At 43.4% G+C, this 27085-nt stretch overlaps 1 protein-coding gene across 1 annotated transcript in view; it reads right to left on the reverse strand.

Moving 5' to 3' along the window:
• Positions 1-27085, reverse strand: part of LOC126282327 (protein abrupt-like) — a 111086-nt gene that overhangs the window by 76209 nt on the left and 7792 nt on the right. The window contains exon 2 of the mRNA XM_049981984.1: positions 21414-21587. Within this exon, the coding sequence (XP_049837941.1) occupies positions 21414-21587 (174 nt within the window). The remainder of the gene's footprint in view (positions 1-21413; positions 21588-27085) is intronic.

Raw genomic sequence — 27085 nt, forward strand, 5'->3', positions numbered from 1 at the left:
TGAACATCTAGGGGTGTGCCTCTGCGGTAAACAACCGTAGTTGTAAATCGAAGCTTGCTCCCCCCAAGGTTAACTACCTCCGAAAGTCAACCATGGGAAGGTCTTTTAGGAAAAAAATTTCCACCGTCCTGTCCAAAAATGTAGGAGAAGGTTACATCGGATTCGGTGGCTAGCCACCTAGAAGGCGTCAATGATTCAGAGCATTCTTATGCTAGTTCACATGAACAGGATCAAACAAGATCAGATAAACTACAGTACAACTCTTAATATTAATTCTGTACTTAAAGCAGGAGAACTAAAGTATTTGACAGATAAATTAGATAAACAGAAAATTTTAGTAGCAGGCCTCCCAGAAATGAGAAATACTACAGAAGAATCATTCGAATCACGAGGCTACAGAATTTACGATGGGAAACCTGGGTTATGAAAGAATGTCGGCAATTTGGAACTGGGTCTGTAGTCAATATGAAAATAATAGATTCGACTATCGATTTTGAAGCTATTTCCCCTAGAAGTGCAACTTTGAGTTTAAAAGCATCCAACAAAATTCATACCAATATTAATGCCCATCCCCCTACTAATGAAAAGAATTTTCCAACAAAGACTAGGAAAGAAGTGGAAAAGTTTTGTGATCGCCTTGACCAAACAATAAACCAAGTAAATATTAACATTCGTAAGACCCTGTTAGGGGACATCAATGTCCAACTCGGAAGAGAAAAGAAATAATGGAATATAATTGGGAATGGGCTCCATATAAACAGACAAATAAGAATGGTCAAAAACTTGTTGAACGCTGTAGAGAACACAAACTGATATCAATGTCCACATACTTCAAAAGGAGGCCAAACAAATTTAAAACTTGGAAAAAACCTGATTGGAGAGAAGGAGAATGGCAGTAGGATCATGTATTTCTAGACAAATTCTTCCACAGACAAATCTACAATGTTAACGTATGAATAAGGGTAGATACAGGTTCACAGAATTACATTGTCAAAATCAAAATTAAGTTCACACCACTGGAAAGGAAACCAATATGCAATAAACGAAAGAGGAACTTCGGTCCCCACCAATTAATTAGAAATGATAAATATAGAGAAGTCACACAAAACATAAAACTGATAGATAATTTAGAACAAGTGGTTCAAATTCTCAGGCAACAAGCAGAAAATTGAGCCCCATCAAACCCATGTAAAAGACATGTCTGGTGGAACTCAGAATGTGACAAAATTCATGAAGAAAGACATCATATTTTACTAAACAGAAGAAAATGCAACCAACCACAAAAATATCAGGGAAACATTCACACAGATTATCAGACAAACCAAGAGACAATCACAGAAAGATCTAACCGACTCAATAGAAGAAAATTACCATAAAAACAATTCCGGAGACTTTAACAAAATGTTTGGAAGACAATTACAAAAATTTGCCCCTCCCACGTTGAGGTTGAAAAGCGAAGATGGAAAAAGGGCACATAATGACAAGTAAAATCATGGTAAAAGCATTCAGTAAACCTTCGAATTATGAAGAAGCCCACGAACTTTTAGCAATTAATAAGACACATCCATCAAGACGCCACCTGATCTCATAAATCCTCCAACCATCAAAGACATAGAAACGGCACTCAGAGAGATGAAATATTATAAGATATGCAGATAAGACCACGTTCTTGCAGAAATGTGGAAATACAAAAATTTGTATAACAGAAATGTTTCCCAAACATAGGTCCAAAGCCATAATCCACCCACTCCACAAAAAAGGAGATAAAAGCAACCCAGGTAATTAGAGGTACATGTCTCTTAGACTGCACATACAAGATTTTCTGCATAATCCTATACAAGAGGATCAAAGAGAAACTAGAGAAAGAATTAAGTGAATACAAAGGAAGCTTCAGACCTTGGAGAAGCTGTGCAGAAAAGAACATCACTTTAAAATTAGCCATAGCATATTACAAGAAAAGAAATAAACCTCTTGTAATAATCTTCGTGGACTTTAAAAAAGCACGTGACTGTATACATAGACCTTCAATATTAAAACCTTAAGAAATTTAGGGCTCCATACAAAATTAACCAGATAGATAGAACTCACCTTAACCAATACTGTATCAAAAGTGAAGTTCAGTGGGGAACGTCTGAACCATTCATCATAAAAACAGGTTGAAGACAGGGAGATTGCTTGGCACCTTTGCTCTTCAACTATGCTGTAGAACACATAAAGAGGAAATGGTACAATACTAACCCAAAGAACATCCATATTGGAAGACCCTAAGACATATTTAGGATTTGCTGATGACCTTGGTCTTGTCCTACAGTATTCAGGAAACGAAACAAGTTCTCACTACAGGAAATAGCACAGAAAATTGGTCTTGGAATATCCTTTGAAAAAACAGCATCATGTTAACCGACTCACTACTCATAAACAAAATTGTCATAGGAAACCAAGAAATCAAAATTGTAGATAAATTTAAATATCTGGGGAAATTATAACATATAACCTCAATGAAAAGCCAACATGGAATGACAAAATAAACAAATTGACCAGAGCACAATATACCACCAAGAACATCTGCAACAAAAAGAGCCTGCCAACAGCAACAACATTAAAACACTACAAAAGTATAACTAAACCAGAAATAACATACGCAAGTTTAAGCGTCTTCAAAACAACTAACACTGCACAAATAGACAAAATACTCAAAATAGAGAGAAGAATCATCAGAACGTGCATCAACGAATCGTACTTGAAAGATGGGCACTGAAGAGTAGCTACAAATGAAACAGTGCACAAGAAAGTAGAACCGGTAATGAGTACAATGAGGAAGAAACGCATTTCATTTTTCGGACATCTAATCAGAACACCAGAGAACAGAATCATCAGGAAAATAATAGAAAAATTGCGGAATAGTAAGTGCAACTTACGGCCCAATCAAGGAAGATATGGATGAGCTACCGATTACATTGGAAGACCTAAGAAACAAATCTGACGAAATCAAGAAACTCACAAACAAACCAGACTGCAAACGAGAATCAACAAACAGACAATGGGAAGGGTGATTTCCGATGAAGGAAGAAGGATAAGATCTGAGAGAATGAAGAAGTACTGGAGTGATAGGAAACTGAAAAATTCTTTGTATAAAGTTGGCTAGAATGGTCCAATGAAGACCATAAAATGTAAATAATAATAAATAATAAACATTATTAACATTCTGTATCTTCATTCTCCATGTCGAAATACATATTTCACAACATAGCCACCTTGGTGACGAATTCATCTCTCCAAACAAGAGACCGGTTCTTTGATTCGGTGAATGTACGCTTATTTTGTCAGTGGAGGTGCAACCTCAGATCTGCTAGCACCGCCTCACCACTATTGAAGTGAAATCCTGTAAGGCGTCGTTTATGCTTTGGAAACAGACGAGAATCGGATGGGGTCAAGTCAGGACGGCATGGAGTAAACTCAAGATTTCGCAAAGTTGCAGACGTCGTAGTACTCGTATGTTGTCTGGTATTGACAAGCTGAAGGAGATGGTGCTCGACGTGTGGACAAACTTTTCGAATGCGAAATACGATTACAGCACTCTGTTTCTCACGCACCGGCAAATTTGGCAAAGGGCTGCAAATACAGGGTACAATTACTGAAATATAAGAAAAAACGTAAATTAGTTACAAACTACCGTGAGCACACACATTATTCAACATGTTAACGCCACTACAGATGTTTGGATGTAGGTTACGAAATGTTCGACATGCTTGCCATCATTAATGGCTGTGTGGAGCAGAGGAATAGCGACATTCTACATCATCCGCTGAAGTGTCGAATCATCGTCGCTGTCGATGACCTCCTAAATGGATGTTTTCAGTTCAGCAATGGTTTTTGAGCTTATTGCTGTACACCTTTTCTTTAACACGGCTCTACAAAAAGGAGTCACATCTGTCTATATCCGGAGAATACGGCGGCTAATTGAGTCGCAAGCCAGGGCCTCTGGGTACCCAAGAGCCTGAATGCGGTCCCCAAAGTGTTCCTTGTGTAAATCACAGCGTTTCGAGATCAGAGTCACTTAAGATAAAAAGGATGAAAACCCAAAACTTTCGCTTACCCTTCGGTAGTCTCCGTGCCATCAAGGAATATCGCACTGATTATTCCATCACTGGACATTGCACATCACACAATCACCCGTCGAGGGTAAAAAGACTTCTCGATGGCGAAATGCGGATTATACAATGAAGGCTTTCACGAGCGGATGGTACTGTTGTTGTTGATAATTCTTCCGGGTTATATGGCCGTGGTCCATGGAATTCTTCTATTCTTTCGTCCAATGCTACGTTGGACATCCTCAGAGGTATGGTTGGTAGTGCTGAGTCCTGCCTACTAATGCGAAATGTTCAGAAGCTGTGATGATTTTATTTCATATAGTTCAATAATTTTCACTCTGTCTTAGACACGAACAATAAGGGTGAAGAAGGTAATAATGTTCTTTCATTTAAATAGCTTAATGTTTATTCAGAGAAAGGATGTGGAAGCGCTACTTCTCATCATGCCCTCGTATTTGTCTAACTACTGTGACAAGCATATTATTCCTAATGTATTTATTGTCTAGTTCAAACGTTATTCAAACGTTACTTGTGATTTTTACACTCTGACAAGTCTCTTAGTTCAGTAAACTTGCCTCTAATTTAAATCTCCAGTTCGAGCGTTGATACAGGTAGATGAACATACGTAGGATTACTGATATGTCTTGTAGGCCATGGTTTTCACAGCATGTCGCATTGTATTCATTCTTGTCGCATTAATTTTCTCACTTTTTCTCCAGTTTAGGAAAATACCCTGTTGCTAAATTTCAATAGCCCAGTTATTAGAACTGAGGTACTGCCAATCTCAGTCGTAAACATGGATCAGCTGCGAATTTAGTCGTTTGTTTGGGTTATTCCCGGATTTTAAAAACAATAGAAGTCATGAGAAGTTCAATGTTTACAGAAGTTTCATGTCTCTGATTCTCGCTGTCCCAGACTAAACATATATTCAAGACAGTGATATGATTTGGTATTACTTGTTATACACTCCTGGAAATGGAAAAAAGAACACATTGACACCGGTGTGTCACACCCACCATACTTGCTCCGGACACTGCGAGAGAGCTGTACAAGCAATGATCACAAGCACGGCACAGCGGACACACCAGGAACCGCGGTGTTGGCCGTCGAATGGCGCTAGCTGCGCAGCATTTGTGCACCGCCGCCGTCAGTGTCAGCCAGTTTGCCGTGACATACGGAGCTCCATCGCTGTCTTCAACACTAGTAGCATGCCGCGACAGCGTGGACGTGAACCGTATGTGCAGTTGACGGACTTTGAACGAGGGCGTATAGTGGGTATGCGGGAGGCCGGGTGGACGTACCGCCGAATTGCTCAACACGTGGGGGGTGAGGTCTCCACAGTACATCGATGTTGTCGCCAGTGGTCGGCGGAAGGTGCACGTGCCCGTCGACCTGAGACCGGACCGCAGCGAAGCACGGATGCACGCCAAGACCGTAGGATCCTACGCAGTGCTGTATGGGACCGCACCGCCACTTCACAGCGAATTAGGGACACTGTTGCTCCTGGGGTATCGGCGAGGACCATTCGCAACCGTCTCCATGAAGCTGGGCTACGGTCCCACACACCGTTAGGCCGTCTTCCGCTCCCGCCCCAACATCGTGCAGCCCGCCTCCAGTGGTGTCGCGACAGGCGTGAATGGAGGGACGAATGGAGACGTGTCGTCTTCAGCGATGAGAGTCGCTTCTGCCTTGGTGCCAATGATGGTCGTATGCTTGTTTGGCGCCGTGCAGGTGAGCGCCACAATCAGGACTGCATACGACCGAGGCACACAGGGCCAACACCCGGCATCATGGTGTGGGGAGCGATCTCCTACACTGGCCGTACACCTCTGGTGATCGTCGAGGGGACACTGAATAGTGCACGGTACATCCAAACCGTCATCGAACCTATCGTTCTACCATTCCTAGACCGGCAAGGGAACTTGCTGTTCCAACAGGACAATGCACGTCCGCATGTATCCCGTGCCACCCAACGTGCTCTAGAAGGTGTAAGTCAACTACCCTGGCCAGCAAGATCTCCGGATCTGTCCCCCATTGAGCATGTTTGGGACTGGATGAAGCGTCGTCTCACGCGGTCTGCACGTCCAGCACGAACGCTGGTCCAACGGAGGCGCCAGGTGGAAATGGCATGGCAAGCCGTTCCACAGGACTACATACAGCATCTCTACGATCGTCTCCATGGGAGAATAGCAGCCTGCATTGCTGCGAAACGTGGATATACACTGTACTAGTGCCGACATTGTGCATGCTCTGTTGCCTGTGTCTATTTGCTTGTGGTTCTGTCAGTGTGATCATGTGATGTATCTGACCCCAGGAATGTGTCAATAAAGTTTCCCCTTCCTGGGACAATGAATTCACGGTGTTCTTATTTCAATTTCCAGGAGTGTATTTTCCGTGAGTGCTGACTATAAGACGTAGCTACATTCAGTTTTGATTAATGTTTTGAAACTTACAGTAAATAAGGAATCCGTCATAAGTATTTACGTACATCCACGCCATTTCGACGCAACATCACTTCAATCATAGGCAGTCAGAGTTGACTGTAACATTAAGTTTTTAATTTATAAAATATGCACATGAAGTAAATATAGGTGATAGACCATATTAATAGATATTATACTATTAAATATCACTTTATTGGGGCATTTTGTTATCAGCTATTGTTTAACAACAGGTTACTGATGTTTTTAGTTTCTTCAGAGTTTTATTACAATCCAAAATTTTCATTTCAGTTTATTGCATGTTAAAACGGAAATTTCCTAAGAGTTATGTATTAAAGACCAGACACTCACAGTTGGCATGTATTTTAATCTATAGTTGTTTCAGATGCTAATCTCTGTCGAAGTGTGACTGACTTCATTCCTAGAATTTCTACTACATAGGCTTCGTGGATAATGGTTATTTACTTATTATCCTCCAAATTTTGAACTGATTTAACTGGTGTTCTTCATTGCTTCCTATTTTCAAGCAGCATTTGATACTCATGGTACTTACTACACTTAATGTCCTGAATAATCTATTCAACATGTCCCACTATGCCTGTGCAGTTTATGCCCGTGTAACTCTGTGAGATGCACATTATTACATTACTGTAACGGGACAGAGCAATACGGGTTCCAAGTTATAAAATATTTTACGGAGTTCAACCACCTTGATGTAAGGTAAGCTGGTCACGCCACGATTAGTACAGTGATGCAAGACAGAGGGACAGCAAAGACTGTACCTCTGCAGTAGCGCACCCGAAAAAAAAAAAAGAGGACAGCGACTGAGCAAAATAACACGCAAACTTGTTCGCGCAGCGGAACGCTGCAAGAAGCAATAGCCACGGCTAGGGAAAGCACTCACAGACCAATTTAACCCTGCTGCTAAGAAAGAACTAAAGCAAGGATAGCAGAATAACGAGGGCACATTCGGTCATCGCTAGTAAAAAGCACGCCACAGTACTACGGAGAGCTCTTTTAAATACGAGAGCCCCAGCTCCAAGTAGAGAGAACGGTTCGGGTCAATGGGAACGATGGAGTCCGTATCGACGACATTGCGTTTCATGACCATGTTGCTTTAGTAAGTCATGCCTCAGATCAAATAGCGCAGTACCAACCAGTCTTACAGTGCCGCAGAGCTGAACTCCACTGACGAACTTCACGGTGTGTCACACCACCCACTACTGATGTGATAGCTGATGCACTACCAGCAGCAGTGCAGTAGCAGGTGCTCTACTCTGAGTTTGGGACGGAAGACCACGATCAGGTCGGCAGTACTGGGTTCAACGCCTGTCGCCTACACCACACCGCGGATGGGGTGGCCCAGCCAGTAGCCGCTATCCATCCTGTACCCGTCTCGGCTTAGCATCCGTATTGGCGCAGGAGGAACGTCGTCTCGCCAGGACACAAGCGCAAGGACTGGCGCAGCGTCGGACAGCGAGAGTCTCTCCGTGACCAGGCCAGGAGGCAACTACGGCCAAGAGGGCACCACCATTCGTAAAGTTGTCACAGTAAACGATTCACTAAATAATCATGTTTTCTTAGCGCCACGAGCGCTTCCAGACGATTCCTAATATAGTGCAGAGGCGTCATCCGCTCGGTCCCTCTGTAAATTGGTGCAGAAGTGTCGGCTCCGCTATTTTCATCTGGAGGTTGGGCATCGAAGGTGCTCGTCCTCAGCGCTTGCATTAGAACACTGTAGCGAGAATACAGACTTCGCAACAGCAACTGTAACGTGGTGAGCATCATAAGGATATTTTTCCTGTTCTGGTGGCTATGTCACGGGTTTAGTTTATGGAAGACATATGTTGTAGTCATTATTTTAGTAATATGTGGATGTGGGATGGAGGAAATAGTAATTCTAGGTATAGTATTTGTAAGTAGTTTTCATTAGCATGTGTCAAGCTGGTTTAAGCCATATTAGTTGATTTGTCAGTGACTGGATCACCTGTATGTGTTAGCGTTAAGGTGTGCAAGGAATTTGGTCTAGTGTGATTAAACGGTAGAGTGGACCGTAATTAATTGTTATTCACCTATTATAGTAGTAAGTTTTGTTGTCTGTTCTGGTCCAGTGTCATACGTTTCTATTATATATTACGGCTTATCAGATAGTAGTAAGTTGCACAAGAATGCCAGACTCAAGGTCGGTTTCTGTCAGTGAGGCAATACCCGAATTAACAGATCAAGTATCACATTTGCTAGAAGAAGATGCACAGCAGAGAGTGCGTCATGATGAATTAATTGCAGAAATAGAGGCTTTACTAGCTGCACAAAATTCACAGCCAGCTTCGGGTGAAACAAAAATTTCAATTGGACAGTGTCACTTTGAAGTATATTCTTCTGTAGCTCACTTGATTACACCTTTCTCCGCGAAGACAACTGAGGATGTCATGGTATTTATTAGTGATGTCTTGGCTACAGCCAGAATGTGTAATTGGTGAGATGAGGTTATGTTACGGAAGGCTAATGTACGCCTTGTGGGTGAAACGAAGTCTTACATCATACACTCCTGGAAATTGAAATAAGAACACCGTGAATTCATTGTCCCAGGAAGGGGAAACTTTATTGACACATTCCTGGGGTCAGATACATCACATGATCACACTGACAGAACCACAGGCCACATAGACACACGCAACAGAGCATGCACAATGTCGGCACTAGTACAGTGTGTATCCACCTTTCGCAGCAATGCAGGCTGCTATTCTCCCATGAAGACGATCGTAGAGATGCTGGATGTAGTCCTGTGGAACGGCTTGCCATGCCATTTCCACCTGGCGCCTTAGTTGGACCAGCGTTCGTGCTGGACGTGCAGACCGCTTGAGACGACGTTTCATCCAGTCCCAAACATGCTCAATGGGGGACAGATCCGGAGATCTTGCTGGCCAGGGTAGTTGACTTACACCTTCTAGAGCACGTTGGGTGGTACGGGATACATGCCGACGTGCATTGTCCTGTTGGAACAGCAAGTTCCCTTGCCGGTCTAGGAATGGTAGAACGATGGGTTCGATGACGGTTTGGATGTACCGTGCACTATTCAGTGTCCCCTCGACGATCACCAGATGTGTACGGCCAGTGTAGGAGATCGCTCCCCACACCATGATGCCGGGTGTTGGTCCTGTGTGCCTCGGTCGTATGCAGTCCTGATTGTGGCGCTCACCTGCACGGCGCCAAACACGCATACGACCATCATTGGCACCAAGGCAGAAACGACTCTCATCGCTGAAGACGACACGTCTCCATTCGTCCCTCCATTCACGCCTGTCGCGACATCACTGGAGGCGGGCTGCACGATGTTGGGGCGTGAGCGGAAGACGGACTAACGGTGTGCGGGACCGTAGCCCAGCTTCATGGAGACGGTTGCGAATGGTCCTCGCCGATACCCCAGGAACAACAGTGTCACTAATTTGCTGGGAAGTGGCGGTGCGGTCCCATACGGCACTGCGTAGGATCCTACGGTCTTGGCGTGCATCCGTGCGTCGCTGCGGTCCGGTCCCAGGTCGACGGGCACGTGCACCTTCCGCCGACCACTGGCGACAACATCGATGTACTGTGGACACCTCACGCCCCACGTGTTGAGCAATTCGGTGGTACGTCCACCCGGCCTCCCGCATGCCCACTATACGCCCTCGCTCAAAGTCCGTGAACTGCACATACGGTTCACGTCCACGCTGTCGCGGCATGCTACCAGTGTTAAAGACTTCGATGGAGCTCCGTATGCCACGGCAAACTGGCTGACACTGACGGCGGCGGTGCACAAATGCTGCGCAGTTAGCGCCATTCGACGGCCAACACCGCGGTTCCTGGTGTGTCCGTTGTGCCGTGCGTGTGATCATTGCTTGTACAGCCCTCTCGCAGTGTCCGGAGCAAGTATGGTGGGTCTGACACACCGGTGTCAATGTGTTCTTTTTTCCATTTCCAGGAGTGTATATCATGAAAAATTTGGTGAAGCAACTTCTTTTAAGCAATTAGCTGAAGGTTTGCAGTAAAGGTACCGTAAACAGAATAGTGCTAGGTTCTTTAGAGAACAATTGAGTTTACTCAGAAAGCAAATGAAACAGCAGAATGTTTTTCGGACCGAATACGTAGAGTGAACGCTCAGACATATGAATTAACGAGAAATCCAGAATCCGAATGTTTTATCCTGCGGGAACCTGAGAAAAGTGTTTTGAAGGGTATTCCTGCGAATTTTCACCACGAGGTAGGATGGGAGATCCAGATGATTTAGCTGCAGCACTGCGTATTGCAACGCATGTGCAGGCAGTAAATAGCGCGACGCGAGGACGCACAGAAGAACGGTTGTTTGTTACAGCGAAAACTTGCAATCGTTGTGGAAACAAGGGACATGTCAGGGCACAATTTAACAAGGTGCAATGCTACCGGTGTGGGCATTTCAGTCATAAAGCCATAATATAGGAGTAGAAAGTGGAATGGCGTAAACAGACGGTAGAACGTGTTAAACCGCACCACCGTCGTATAGCATTCCCAGTAAATCAAAATAGTACAGAATTTAAGGCAGAGACGGATTGTTCTTTCATGAGCATTAAAACTATCATGAAGTACAAGTTTTCGGTCGATACTGGGGCAAATACTTCTGTGGTTAATCTAGACCTCATGCGTAGGAGAAGATTAGCGACTCCTAGGTATAATTTACGTTGAGTAAGAGACAATCATGTGGTGCCATTGTTGTTTTTTGTTGTTGTCTTCAGTCCTGGGACTGGTTTGATGCAGCTCTCCATGCTACTCTGTCCTGTGCAAGCTTCTTCATCTCCCAGTACCTACTGCAACCTACATCTTTCTCAGTCTGCTTAGTGTAATCATCTCTTGGTCTCCCTCTACGATTTTTACCCTCCATGCTGCCCTCCAGTGCTAAATTTGTGATCCCTTGATGACTCAGGACATGTACTACCAACCGATCCCTTGTTCTAGTCAAGTTGTGACACAAACTTCTCTTCTCCCCAATCCTATTCAATAACTCCTCATTAGTTACGTGATCTATCCACCTGATCTTCAGCATTCTTCTGTAGCACCACATTTAGAAAGCTTCTATTCTCTTCTTGTCCAAACTAGTTATCGTCCATGTTTCACTTCCATACATGGCTACACACCATACAAATATTTTCAGAAACGACTTCCTGATACATAAATCTATATTCGATGTTAACAAATTTCTCTTCTTCAGAAACGCTTTCCTTGCCATTGCCAGTCTACATATTATATCCTCTCTACTTCGACCATCATCAGTTATTTTACTTCCTAAATAGCAAAACTCCTTTACTACTATAAGTGTCTCATTTCCTAATCTAATTAAGTCAGCATCACCCGATTTAAATTGTCTACATTCCATTATCCTCGTTTTGCTTTTGTTGATGTTCATCTTATATCCTCCTTTCAAGACACTGTCCATTCCGTTCAACTGCTCTTCTAGGTCCTTTGCTGTCTCTGACAGAATTACAATGTCATCGGCGAACCTCAAAGTTTTTACTTCTTCTCCATGAATTTTAATACCTGCTCCGAATTTTTCTTTTGTTTCCTTTACTGCTTGCTCAATATACAGATTGAATAACATCGGGGAGAGGCTACAACCCTGTCTCACTCCTTTCCGAACCACTGCTTCCCTTTCATGCCCCTCGACTCTTATGACTGCCATCTGGTTTCTGTACACATTGTAAATAGCCTTTGGCTCCCTGTATTTTACCCCTGCCATCTTCAGAATTTGAAAGAGAGTATTCCAGTCAACATTGTCAAAAGCTTTCTCCAAGTCTACAAATGCTAGAAACGTAGGTTTGCCTTTTCTCAATCCTGCTTCTAAGCTCAGATAGGTGCCATTGGGGGACAACATAACTCGTTTTCCATATCGGAAATACTGAATTCTGTGAGCAAATTGAAGTACTGCCTTCTGTGGGGCATAGTTATTGTCTGATTCTTGGACTTGACTTCATGAATAGGCATCATTCTGAAATTAATCTTTCGCAGCGCGCAGTCGGCGAAAACTTGTTTTCAATGGTTACGACAGCAGTAAATGTTACAATGTCACAAGGTGCACCGTGAGCTAATGTGTTACCAACTGAACTGCGTGCATATCCATTAAGGATAGTCGTGCTCATATGAAAAAAGTACCTGCTCGTACAGGGAAGTCAGTTTGGGTAGCGGTGAACACGGATGTTCCACTGGAAAGATTGTGTGTGGTTGAGTCACTGCAGAACAGTGAGACATTGGATGAAGTGCACTGTTATATAAGGAGGAGTCTCGCGCTTGTCAAATGTTAATGGGGAACTGAAGATAACGGTTAGAGTGGATAATTTCGGGGCTGATGAAGTGGATCTCCCGAAGGGCTTACTTATATGTACTCTACGGAGAGGTTATGTACGGATCACACGCAGATCCAGGCTTCAGGCAATCCGTTAAGGCAGAGGTACTATGGAGCAAGATTAGTCACTTGAAGGATGCAGAACGGGAAGGCATGGAAGCTTTATTGTTGCAGCATATAGGTCTACTTGATTCGAATGGTCCGCTCCCAGCAAAACCGATCACATAGCGTCGTACACGAACAGGGGATAATTCGCCAGTGTATAAGAAGCCATATAGGACTGCAAAGCATCTACAACCACTAGTACACGAGTTCATTGACCAGCAGTGGCATGAAGGCATCGTAGAACATAGTGATAGTGCTTGGTCCAGCAAAATAGTCGTCATTCCAAAAAAATCAGTTTGATGGTATAAAAAAAATATAGATTTTATTGCGACTATCGGTTTTTAAATCCACGAACTACAAAGGGTGCATATCCAATTCCAAACATTACAGATACGTTAGTATTTTTCAACGATAGACCTTCGAAGCGGTTACCACAAAGTAGATGTTTTCCCGGATGATAGACATAAGACTGCATTCACAGCGAATTCCGGGCGTTACCAATATCAGAGAATGCAGATTGATTTGAAGAACTCTCCTGCTGCTTTTCAGAGGTTACTAGATGGTGTCCTTCGTGGTTTAAAACCCAAAATTTGTTTGGTCTACCTGGATGAATAGTAGTACATTGAAAAACAATGGAAACACATTACTGGTTTAAATGACTTGTTTAGTAGGTTACGAGCAGCCCGTCTTACTTTAAGTGACAGAAATGTCGTTTTGCGCAAGCACAAGTAACTTATGTAGCTCTTATCGAGTCAAAACGGATCCTAGACTTACATCAGCCATACGTAATTTTCCAGCACCTGTAATAGGGTGACCAGAGGAGGTGACGTGAGCGGGGTTGCAGGGCGTGGCTGGGTAGACAAAGGTGGCTGTTTTTGGCAATGTTCCTCTTTATTGTTGGTTCTTCCAATACATTTTCCGGTAGCTCAGCCCCACCGCTCGTGTCGTGGTGGAGACGTGCTGGTGAGCGCCGTCCAGGGAATGCGACGCCGTGCTCGGTCAGTGGCTGCGCAGGCGGTAGGAGGTTAGCAGCATGAGGTCCGGCCTAGCACGCCTCCCGCAGACTCTGTGGCTCGGTGACGCTGGGAGTCACCGGTGCCACACTGGGCAACGCCCTCCACCGGCCAGTCCTCATGGACAGCGTCACTCAAGACGACGACATAACAGCGACCGAACGCCCAATCGGTCGAACCGATGCCGACGCCCACCTCTGATGCCCATAAATAGTGCAGACCGCTGCTGAATCCACCGGTTATGCGGCGCCGTGTTTATTAGAATGTTCTCGGTGAGTTGGCTAACGCAACCACGCCACACGCTGCCAGCGCCTGCGTAATTCTGCAAACGCTGCGTTCTGGCTGTTGATGGCTGCCGCACATGTTCATACATACCGACGCTCGTTCGAAAACTATGTCACCTGCATAACGCGCAGGCCAGCGTTCGTCCGCCATCTGCCGTGAGGGTGGTGCATCGCGCAGTGAAACACACTAAATCGCAATTTCTCATCATATTTCCTAAAAATAACACCTTGTCCTCTACACACCAAAGGCCATTAAGCAGTTGCAATCTTATCTTGGTTTAAGTAATTACTACCGTAAATTTGTAAAAGGTTTTGGTGAAATCGCATGACCATTAACCACCTTACTTAAGGAAGCAGTTGGATTCCATTGGTCACAGGCCACAGTCAAGAGGCATTCAAGAAACATAAGAAAATCTTAGCGTTAGATCCTGTATCAATGTTTCCTGATTTTCAATATGAATTCATATTGGGGTCTAGCGCATCTGATATCACGTTGAGTTGTGTATTGAGTCAAAACACAAATGGAAAAGAACATCCAGTGGCGTATGCCTCCCCAGGAGTTTAATAAAACAAAGAAATTATTCCACAACAGAGAAGGAAATGCTAGTCGTTATATACCGAATTTCATACTTTCGTTGTTGTTTGTGTGGTCGGAAATTCAAAGTCGTTACGGACCATGCCTCTCTCAGATGGTTACTAGGGTTAAAGGATCCATCAAGCCGGTTGGAGAGATGGGCACTGAAATCTGGACCTTCAAATAATAATGCTGACGCATTAAGCAGAATGGTTGCAGCTTTACAAGTAATAGGTTTTGACTGGATGGACTGTATAAATGCACAACTAGCTCACAGAGAGTTTCACATTGATTTGCATGCAGCCACAGTTCGAAATACAAGAAGGCTTGCCGAAGTGTATACACAGGTTCACATTAGATCACCGAATTTAAGCGCTGTCGAGCGTGGCCGGCACTTGGATGGGTGACCATCCGGGTCGCCATGCGCTGTCGCCATTTTCTAGGGTGCACTCAACCTCGCAAGGCCAGTTGAGAAGCTACTCGACCAAACAGTAGCGGCTCCGGTCAAAGAAACCCATCGTAATGACAGGGAGAGCGGCGTGCTTATCACACGCCCCTTCTATCCCCATCCTCAGCTGAGTATGACACCGCGGTAGGATGCTCCCGTTGGGCCACTTGTGGCCTGAAGACGGAGTGCTTTTTGCTATGCAGAACTACAAAGTGCGGACCACACATTGTCTTTCCTGCAGTGCTGAGACAGTAAGTTTTATGTCAAGTTCATGACCAAGTTTTATCAGGTCACAGAGGTAAATGTACAACAGATCGACGAGTAGTTGAAAGATTCTGGTGGAAGACACATCATGATGATATAGTGCAGTATGAAATAACTGTGTTCAGTGTGTGCAACGATCGGATTTAACTCATCAAAAGATTGAGTTACAAAGGCTACCTGAAGCAGATGACCATTTTGTTTTTTCGGACTAGACATACTGGGACTTTTTAACAAAACACCTGCTGAGAACAAATATTATTTGGTTATGGTAGCTATTCCTGATCAGAAGGCTAGTACAGTAGCACAAGCAATGGTGAACAATTGGCTACTAAAGTATGATATACCTGAAACTATTATTACAGAGCAGGGAAAAAATTTTGTATCTGTACTACTGTAACAACTACGTTAGTTATTGAAAATTAAGAAGTTACCTACCAGTCCATTTCATCCTCAAGCAAACGGGTGAATTGAACGAGTTCACCTTACGTTATCTAAGATGCTGAGCCACTACATTTACTCACAGCGCTTAAACTGGGATGTCTGTCTGCACCTACTCCTCTGTGACTACAATGCGAAAGTTCATTCTGGAAAGTGTCTCTCACCATATAAAGTTGTATATGGTAGGAAAATCCCATCAACTTTCAATGTGCTCCAATGTAACTGGGTCTTCAAGGTGAACCAGTAAAATAATACGCAAAAAAGTTAAAAGAAATTAGGAAAATAGTGAAACGTGTCAACACAAAAGCGTTAGAGAAACAAGAGCATATTGGGCAAAGAGTAAGTAAACTACCACAGTAGAGAATAGGACAATGGGTATTGTTAACTTATCCTTATAATCTGATAGGCAAAACTTAGAAATTTTTGACTAAGTATCAAAGACCGTACCAAGTTGTTGAAATGACTTCATTGGTCAACGTAAAACTGCAATTACCAACAAGGACTTCATTAGTGCATTCAGTCGAGTCAAATCATTAGAAGGGTGTAGTTGACACATTGCCACATATCTCTTCAACGAATTCCAGAAGATCAGAAGGACGAAAGAAGTAACTAGCTAAGAAGGGTATACATTATTCACTTAGATCTAGGAGTAAGTGAAGTGGGATTCTCCAGTGTAATCAAAGTATCATGATTGTTCTTACTGCGTATCATTTTTTCTTATTTTACACTGTTTTGTCTTAAGTTAGTTCTTTAAAGGAGGGAGGGAAGTGATGATGTTTACATTTCTCTCAGGTTACGTGGCGAGATGATGGGCAGAAATAATCTTCTGTGCGTAGCACTGCTATATTCTTGCGAAGGAAATATAACGCAGAATCAACCACTGCACAATGCTATCCTGTTCTATAGAAAGCAGATGTCCTACTAAGAAGCCACAATTAGTAAATGAGTTTGCATTTGATGCTTGGGAAGTGAGAAATGAAGTAAGAAGACTACAAGACGGTTTTGTAGCATTACAAAAGAGGTCGATGGATATGAAAAGTGAGTACGAGGAGTTGAAACTCTCGTATGAAAAACTGAGGATTCAGTTGCAAGAGGTAACCGAAATTTACAGCGAGCATCAGGACGAAAAAGCACGTTTGGCTAGATGCAGGAGGGAAGCTACTAAAACGGTATTTGGGACAGCAGATAGTCAGGATATTGAGAACATCCACAGTAAGACTCAGAGTCTACAAGAAATAGAAGAAGATACGAGAACAAAAGTGAAATGGCACGCGACACAAGTTGGGAATATGGTGCAAGGAATACTCAATGTGACTAGAAAAGTAAGAAATTTAAAAACAGAATTAGAGCAGCATGCACCTGGAACGAGAAATGTTTGAATATTGATTTAGAGAAGATTCAAAGACATTTGAGTAGTTTAGACGATAAAAAGCTAGTGGCCGTTCACTAAGCACTCTAGCGAACGCACTAGACCTCATAGTAGAGGTAGAGACATTACGTGAGGCAATACACCATGCTACTCATGAGCAGTTGAGTCTAACATTGGTAAGCATTACAGCAAGCAGAAAGATACTTCGCCTAATGGTTGCGGCATATCGTACCAATAGCTTATCTTTATTTGATCGTATATTTACTGTAGAAATAACCACTGTTCAAGCTAGGACACATGTTAGAGCTAAATTTCCAGTAGTGGGAATGAATGCACAATACCAATGCTACACAGCGGATCTACGTCCAATAAAGTGGAGTACAATTTACAAATACATACAATTCCTAATACGAGAAGTATTATTAGTTTCTAAGAAAAAGAGATGCTCACGTTGTCATGTCCGTTTCGGATTTCAGCGACAGCGGTCAGGAAAGAATTATTATTTGTCCAGCAAGCGCAGTAGAAACCAAGCAAAATTCATGTTAAATGCAGTTATTTTTAGAAAAGCTAAAGCGACAGACTGTGAGAAAGAGGTTTTAGCGCCACAAACGTAATACCAGAAATTCGTAGACCACTGACTTCATTATATGTTCACGTCATAAACAGTAATCATTACTTGTTACGAAAATGTAAAACCTACAGGAATTACGCGATTAGATTAACAAGGTAACGGATTGCTAATATATGGGACTAGGTGCGAGATAGCACGAAACAAATTTCACCTTCCAGCTTTCACTACGGGTACAACAATAATTAACTTGTGCAGACCAATGTTGGTTGTATTGGCCAGAAAGACTCCCCACCCCCCCCCCCCCCCCCCCCACACACACACATTCTGTCCCACCTAAACCTAACTTTTATCAACAACTCATTGGATTCAACTTCATTACAGTTCATAGACAACCTGATAAATTCCGAAAACCGACAAATTTCAGTAAACCAAATACTGCCGCGTGTTAAAGGGTATTATGAGATGCATTGGCAGAAGACCATTATTTACAGTTTGTCAAACATGATCGTAATCTTGGTACTGATATTTGTTTGTGCAATCTACCTCTGTTTGGAACGTAAGATGGTACACTCAAGTGAAATAGAAAACCACGAAATCCCCGTGAAATGTATACAACGCAGTTATAAGACGGAAGCATAAAACACAACACTGTCATTAGATAAGCTTAGCAGAAGCAACTAAGATCCAATACTCCATTGTAACTTGGCACGCTGAGAAATATAAATTAATGATTAAGAAAGTATAGGCAAAGTAAGAACAAGTGAACCTGAAAATTTGGGGCGAATTTTAACAAAGGGGAGGCATGTATTACGGCACAGAGCAATACGGGGTTCCAAGATATAAAATTTTTGGTGGAGTTCAACTACCTCGACGTGAGACAGGTGGGTTACGCCACGATTACAGGCGGACCAGTAAGCACGGTGAGTCAGAGAGCACACAAGCAGTGGGAAAACAGAGAAGGGCTGCAGCTAAGCGAAATAGCACACAGGCTCGTTCCCGCGGAGGAATGCCGCAAGAATCAATAGCCACGATTAGTGAAAACACTTACAGACCAATTTAATTAACTGCTATGAGAGAACTAAACCAAGGGTAGCAGAATAACGAGGGCACATTCGGTTATCGCTAGTAAACCGCTCGTCACAGTACTACGGGGTAGCTCTTTAAATACCAGAGCCCCGGCTCCAAGTAGGGAGAACGGTTGGTGTCAATGGGAACGATGGAGTACGTATCGACGACATTCCGTTCCATGATCATGTTGCGTTAGTAAGTCTTGCCTCGGATCAAACAGCGCAGTACCAACCAGCCCCGGAGTCCCGCAGAGCTGAACTCCACTGACGAACTTCACGGTGTGTCACACAACCCACTACTGATGGGACAGCCAATGCACTACCAGCAACAGTGTAGTACCAGGTGTGGGACAAATACGATGACCCGGCCGACAGTACTGGTTACAACGCCTGCCGCCTACACCACACCGTGTGTTGGAGTAGTCCATGGAAGAAGAGGCACGGAGTGGAACAGAGTAAAATCTCAGAGCAGAATCAGCTATCCATGCTGTACCAGGCTGGGCTACGCATCCCTATCGCCGCAGGAGGAAACGACGTCTCGCTAGGACACAGACGCAAGGACAGGCGCAGCGTCCGACACCGAGGGCTCGTCCGTGACGGGGCGGGACGCAACTACGCTCAACAGTGCCCCGCCCTTCGTAAAGTTGTCACAATCAACGATTCGCTCAATAATCATGTTTCCTTAGCGACAAGATCGCTTCCAGACAATTCCTGACATCGTGCAGAGGCGTCACCCGCTCGGTCCCTCTGTACTACTTGTTCCTTCCGATAACACACACTACTGGTCATTAAAATTGCAACACCAAGAAGAAATGCAGATGATGAACGGGTATTCAATGGACATATATATTATACTAAAACTGACATGTGATTACATTTTCACGCAATTTGGGTGCATAGATACTGAGAAATCTGTATCCAGAACAACCACGTTTGGCCGTAATAACGGCCTTGATACGTCTGAGCATTGAGTCAAACTGAGCTTGGATGGCGTGTACAGGTACAGCTGACCATGCAGCTTCAACACGATACCACAGTTCATCAAGCGTAGAGACTTCAGTATTGTGACGAGCCAGATGCTCGGCCACCATTGACCAGACGTTTTCAGTTGGTGAGAGATCTGCAGAATGTGCTGGCTAGGGCAGCAGTCGAACATTTTCTGCCTCCAGATAGGCCCGTACCGAACCTGCAACATGCGGTCGTGCCTTATCCTGCTGAAATGTAGGGTTTCGCAGGGATCGAATGAAGGGTAGAGCCACGGGTCGTATCACATCTGAAATGTAACATCCACTGTTCAAAGTGCCGTCAACGCGAACAAGAGGTGACCGAGACGTGTAACCAATGCCACCCCATACCATCACGCCCGGTGATACGCCATAATGGCGATGACGAATACACGCTTCCAACGTGCGTTCACCGCGATGTCGCGAAATACGGATGCGACCATCATGATGCTGTAAACAGAACCTCGATTCATCCGAAGAAATGACGCTTTGCCATTCGTGCACCCAGGTTTATCGTTGAGTACACCATCGCAGGCGCTCCTGGCTCTGATGCAGCGTCAAGGATAACCGCAGCCATGGTCTCCGAGCTGATAGTCCGTGCTGCTGCAAATGTCGTCGAACTGTGCGTTCAGATAGCTGTTGTCTTACAAACGTCCCCATCTGTTGACTCAGGGACCGAGACGTGGCTGCACGATCCGTTACAGCCATGTGGATAAGATGCCTGTCTTCTCGACTGCTAGTGATCCAGCACGGCGTTCCGTATAACCCTACTGAACCCACGGATTCATTATTCTGCTAACAGTCATTGCATCTCAACCAACGCGAGCAGCAATGTCGCGATACGATAAACCGCAATCGCGATCGGCTACAATCCGACCATCAAAGTCGGAAACGTGGTGGTACGCATTTCTCTTCCTTACACGAGGCATCACAACAACGTTTCACCAGGCAACGCCGGTCAACTGCTGTTTGTGTATCAGAAATCGGTTGGAAACTTTCGTCATGTCAGCACGTTGTATGTGTCGCCACCGGCGCCAATCTTGTATGAATGCTCTGAAAAGCTAATCATTTGCATATCACAGCATATCATTCCTGTCGGTAAAATTTCGCGTCTATAGCACGCGATCTTCGTGGCACAGCAGCTTTAATGTCCAGTAGTGTATTTCCCCTTGCGTGTTCTTGCAATTACCTTCTTAGTTGATTTACAGAGGACATACATATTCCTTCTGTTTTCTATTCATTGTCGTATTTGTAATATGGTGAATAATATATTTTCTAAATCATTCTTCGACACCTGAGCAAACCGTGATCCTTTGCGTAAAGTTATGTTTACAAGTGACATCTCCTTTAAATCCTTTTACAGCTACAGACCTGAGATATGGACGTTACACTCACCTCCAGATATTCACTGCATGCAGACAGCAGGATCCGATGAGCCTTGAAGCTGCGGCCCTGACACCAAAGCGTCACATCTACAAACACGTTGTTCGTGAAGTATCTGCAGAACTGTTGCAGCAACTCCACCTCATGCTGCTCCCAGCGCACTAGTAGTAGGTTGTCGCTCGCCTTCTGTCAAGAAGTGAGCGGTACTTATCCATCACATACAAGTGGCCACATACGAGAAAGCTTATTTATTATTAAGTTATTTTAGGCGCAAACAGGCAGACTGTACAGTCGTTGAGATGCGAACAACTAGTATAGCAATGTAGAGTTCAGTCTTACCTTATAGCTTATTCAATGTTTGTTCTTTTTATGACAGAGACATATTAAGTTGTTAGCGATGGTTAACTTTTTCTGAATATCGATTAATAAAAGAGGCAAGCACTGTTAATAACACTGATCTTATGAGAATGTGCATCAGTGACGTAAATGCAAGGAAATCAACATATACCCGTTCATGAAATTTTGTCACGGTGTTTAGCAGACTGAAACCACAGTACATCTACATGGATCTGCAAATCACATTTAAGTGCCTGGCAGAGGGTTCATCGAACCACCTTCACAATTCTCTATTATTCCATCCTCGTATAGCGCGCTGGAAGAATGAACACCTATATCTTTCCGTACGAGCTCTGATTTCCCTTATTTTATCTTGGTGATCGTTCCTCCCTATGTTAAGTCGATGTCAACAAAATATTTCCGCATTCGGAGGAGAAAGTAGGTGATTGGAATTTCTTGAGAAGATTCAGTTGCAACGAAAAACGCCTTTCTTTTAATGATGTCCATCCCAAAACCTGTATCATTTCTGTGACACACTCTCCCATATTTCTCGATATTACAAAACGAGCTGCCTTTCTTTAAACTTTATCGATGTACTCAGTCAGTCCTGTCTGGTAAGGATTCCACACCGCGCAACAGTATTCTAGAAGTGGAAGGACAAGCGTAGTGTAGGCAGTCTCCTTAGTAGGTCTGTTACATTTTCTAAGTGTCCAGCCAATAAAAAGCAGTCTTTGGTTAGCCTTCCCCACAACATTTTCTGTGTCTTCCTTCCAATTTCAATTGTTAGTGATTGTAATACCTAGGTATCTAGTTGAATTTACGGCTTTTAGATTAGACTGATTTATCGTGTAACCGAAGTTTAATGCGTTTCTTTTAGCACTCATGTGGATGACCTCACACTTTTCGTTATTTAAGGTCAACTGCCAATTTTCGCACCATTCAGATATTTCTTTTAAATCGTTTTGCAGTTTGTTTTGATCTTCTGAATTTCTTGTTGCTGTAGTCATAGGTATCATCGATTAGAAGAAACCTTATGAAAATTCCACACAGGTCTCTGACATTTAATTTCTGAACATTCTGAAGGTACACTAAAAACTAAAAGATTGGTATCAACAAAATAATGATGTAGTGCTTGAAGTTTATTATAATGAGAAAGAGATGGAGCGATACATATGTACTTTAAAGAATTTTTCCTAGCCAATACATTTCTTTGTGTTATGGTCTCCAGAAATGAAAATGCAATATTATCGTATAACTGAAAACGATTTCTAGAAAAGTCTATCAAATGAAACAGCTGACTATGTGTGCCTCACTGCCTAATTGTATGAATCTCAGTAAATTACGCTGCAGAAGCTTTTACATTCAGCAGAAACCTTCATTCTCCAGAAATAGCAGCTATTAACTCTGAAACGGTATTACGATTGTGGACTGTTGGAAAGGTGTATTTAGACCTTTTTTGTGTTAAGTAAGAGAAAACAGTAGTTTGTTATGAAGAAAAGAAACATCTTTCAGTTTATTACTTCACTCCTTATAGCAATATAGTTCACCTGTGTGACCATCGTGTTTGTGGTTTCTTTACGCTATCATAGGTATTCCAAATGAGTCTTCACTACTATTAATGTACTTAATGTCATATATTTCACCCTCAAACATAAACTGATACAGGAAATACTATCTATGAAACCAGATGATACATAACATTGAAATACATATCATTTGCACAAATGAGGAGAATACGAAAAGTCTTTGTGTATACAGCGTTAGATGCTTTGTTCAGTGGATACCTTACCTTACCACAACATTGAAAAAAAAGTGAAGTAACTATACTATGCTACGGTTGTTCTGTAAGTTGTTCATCGAAGCCGTATTCAGATAGAATATACTTAATTTTGTTTCCCTGTATCCCAGTACGCGGACAGCAGAAACGTCGTTGAACACTACACTACGGTTGTTCTGTAAGTTGTACGTTGAAGTCGAATGGAGCGCAACGTGAATACTGTTTCACTGTGTTTAAGACACGAAATAAGTCTTGTACAGGATCAAGACACACAGTCCATTTTGTTCTCAGACATGAGATTCAGTCGTACCCTCTCTTTGGATTCGGAATGTTGTGGCATTCTATTCCAATAGAAGCGAACTGCAAGTAAAGTTCTGGTGACACCATCATAACACGGATGGAAGAACAACCTGTAACGGTAATTCGGGAGCGTTCCATTACCACCTGCTCCTGTTGTAATAAGTGAGTAAGTGGCTGGGGAGTGGGAGGAAAGGCTCTCTGTATACAGAAAAATGCCAATCTTTCTGTGGTATTCTGCGTTTCATATACTAGAGTAATGAGCCTAAGCACACTTAATATTTTTATCTATACGAAAGGAAAGAAAAACCAGGAACATAAGAACGTGAAGTCAGGAACTAAAACTGGATTATATACACACACCAAAAAAAGTTTTGCATCACCCTGGCCCCCACAACTCCTGAAGATAGACGTTGACTGTGGATACTGTATCATAGACACAGTCCCTTTGACTATTCAGAGATGTCACTGAACCCACCCAAAGATGTAAACAACTATACATGAGCAGCGCCTATTAGACGGAAGGGTCCGACAGACGATCAGTTCGTCATTCCACTAGGAAGGAGGCACACTGCTCGTATTGTCTGTAGTTCAACCTAGCCTAGACGGTCAACACCGCGGTTCGATCACGTCCGCATTGTTACTTTATGCCAGAAAGGGCTCTCAACAAGGGGAGTGTCCAGGCGTCTCGGAGTGAACCAAAGCGATGTTGCTCAGATAAGGAGGAGATACAGATAGACAGGAACTGTCAATGACATCCTTCGCTCAGGCCGCCCAAGGGATACTACTGCAGTGGATGACCACTACCTACGGATTATGGCTCGGAGGAACCGTGACAGCAACACCACCATGTTGAATGATGCTGTTCGTGCCGCCACAGGACGTCGTGTTACGACTCAAACTGTGCTCAATAGGTTGCATTATGCGAAACTTCACTTCCGATGTCCAAGGCGAGGTACATCTTTGCAGCCACGACACCATGCAGCACGGTACAGATGGGCGCAACAACATGCCAAAGTGACCGCTCAGGATTGGCATCACATTCTCTTCACCGATGAGTGTCGCGTATGTCTTCAACCAGACAATCGTCGGAGACGTGTTTGGAGGCAACCCGGTCAGGCTGAACGCCGTAGACACACTGTCTAGCGAGTGCACCAAGTTGGAGGTTCGCTGCTGTTTTGGCGTGGTATCATGTGGGGCCGACATACGCCGCTGTTGGTCATGGAAGGCGCCGTAATGGCTGTACGTGAATGTCTCCTCCGACAGATAGTCCAACTATGTCGGCAGCATATTGGCGAGGCATTCGTCTTCATGGGCGACAATTTGCGCTCCAATCGTGCACATCTTGTGAATGACTGCCTACAGGATAAAAACATCGCTCGACTAGAGTGGCCAGCAGGTTCTCCAGACATGAACCCTATCGAACATGCCTGGGATAGTTTGAAAAGGGCTGTTTATGGACGACGTGACCAACCAACCACTCTGAGGGATCTACGCCGAATCGTCGTTGAAGAGTGGAACAATCTGTTTACACCCGAATTCATCATACAATGCTCCCATTATAATGAATGTTGCTATACTGGAATTTCATTCTAAGATGATGATGTATGGAGCTATCGAAAACACATTTCTCCTCTAATAGATGCACAACTTTTGACGTTGTGGAAACGGGTTTAGAGGTATCGTTGTCTAAAGACTGGACAGGTGTACTTAAGGTTTTGGAACATATACTGTGTTCTAACAGCAGTAAATGTGTTCGAAATCACTTATAGCTGGCTAATCGCGAGACACAAAAGTGCAATCCGCCCTATATATGATTGGTGGTAGGTTAAACTCTTACTAAGAATTTGGCTATGAAATACCAACAACCAATTAAACGTTTTGGACAGTATAAGGTGCATGTAGAAAGTGGCCTAATCGCAGCAGGCGTGTTACTCTACAAATACGATCATGTCTGCATGTCGGTCCATCAATAATCTTTATAAGCAGGATATACCGTTTATAGAAAGTCTAAGTGTGGAATCCTGCCTAGTTGTCAAACATGGGGTAGGAAACCAACTTCTCGGATCGCTAGACAACAATTGAAGCAAATCGTATTAGTGAGCTTTATTACTAAAAGTACATGGCAATACGTAACTTTGTGTTAAACGGAGGTGTGCATAATCTCTGCTGTAGAACTGGGCTGGCGTGGCGCTGAAGTCCTCTTCTCATAGAGGCTGCTGCCATCGCGTTGTCTTCTTGGAGATGGGTCGGTCAGCGTGCAATTGGCTGACGTCTTCAGCACGGCCCTCTCTGCTCTCTCGTTTCTGATTGGTGTGCCGGCGCTTGACTTTACTCCGTGACATTAAGTATGAGATAGAGGGTGACTGTCAGTATTTGGAGGGGCACGGCAACAAAATTATGCCTTCTGTTTACAAAAGCTACTGATGAAAAAGAGAACTGTGCTCCATATCATTTTGCTGTCATATTTCAACGGGAAGCCTCACTGAGCAAAGAAATATGCTTATCTGTGTATCGTATTTTGCAGTTCGTACACAGGAGTAACAGGCCCCTAACCACGGTTAATGTATTATGTATACGAAAAAGAGGGCCTCAGTCAAGAAACGAAAAGAGGACTATCAAGGACGTAGCCAGGACTTTATCAAAAGGAGTGGGGCTCAAATTTATTTAAGTGGACTTACAAAGGCTCACGGATTTCATTTATTCTAAAACTCATTCATTTATTGTATGTTCTTGCTTCATGAAAAAGAATGACGTTATAACATATATTCTGAACTCTACATATGTAATTAGTCGGATTCAGATCTCTTTTGACAATAGCTGTCTTTCTCCTAATCCTAACAGAATCTTCGGTTTCAATTTGCAACTTACCTGCAACCAGGTCAAACTTCTGCAACTCATCAAAGAGCCTTACGTTCCTCAAGTTAACCTCAAATTTTATTAAATATCTTTCATTTTCTAAAAATTCTTCAATTTCCTTAACTGATCAAGAAATTACTTTACATTATTATTTCAACACTTAACGTGAGGCCGGCCAGTGTGGCCGAGCGGTTCTTGGCTCTACAATCTGGAAACGCGTGAACGCTACGGTCGCAGGTTCGAATCCTGCCGCGGGCATGGATGTATGTGATATCCTTAGCTTAGTTAGGTTTAAGTAGTTCTAGGACTGATGACCTCAGAAGTTAAGTCCCATAGTGCTCAGAGCCATTTAAGCCATTTGAGTTAACGTGAAACTGTAGCAACCAAATTTATTTACAAAACGAAATGAAATACA

This window comes from Schistocerca gregaria, chromosome 7, assembly GCF_023897955.1.
Source record: "Schistocerca gregaria isolate iqSchGreg1 chromosome 7, iqSchGreg1.2, whole genome shotgun sequence".
Classification (NCBI taxonomy): domain Eukaryota; kingdom Metazoa; phylum Arthropoda; class Insecta; order Orthoptera; family Acrididae; genus Schistocerca; species Schistocerca gregaria.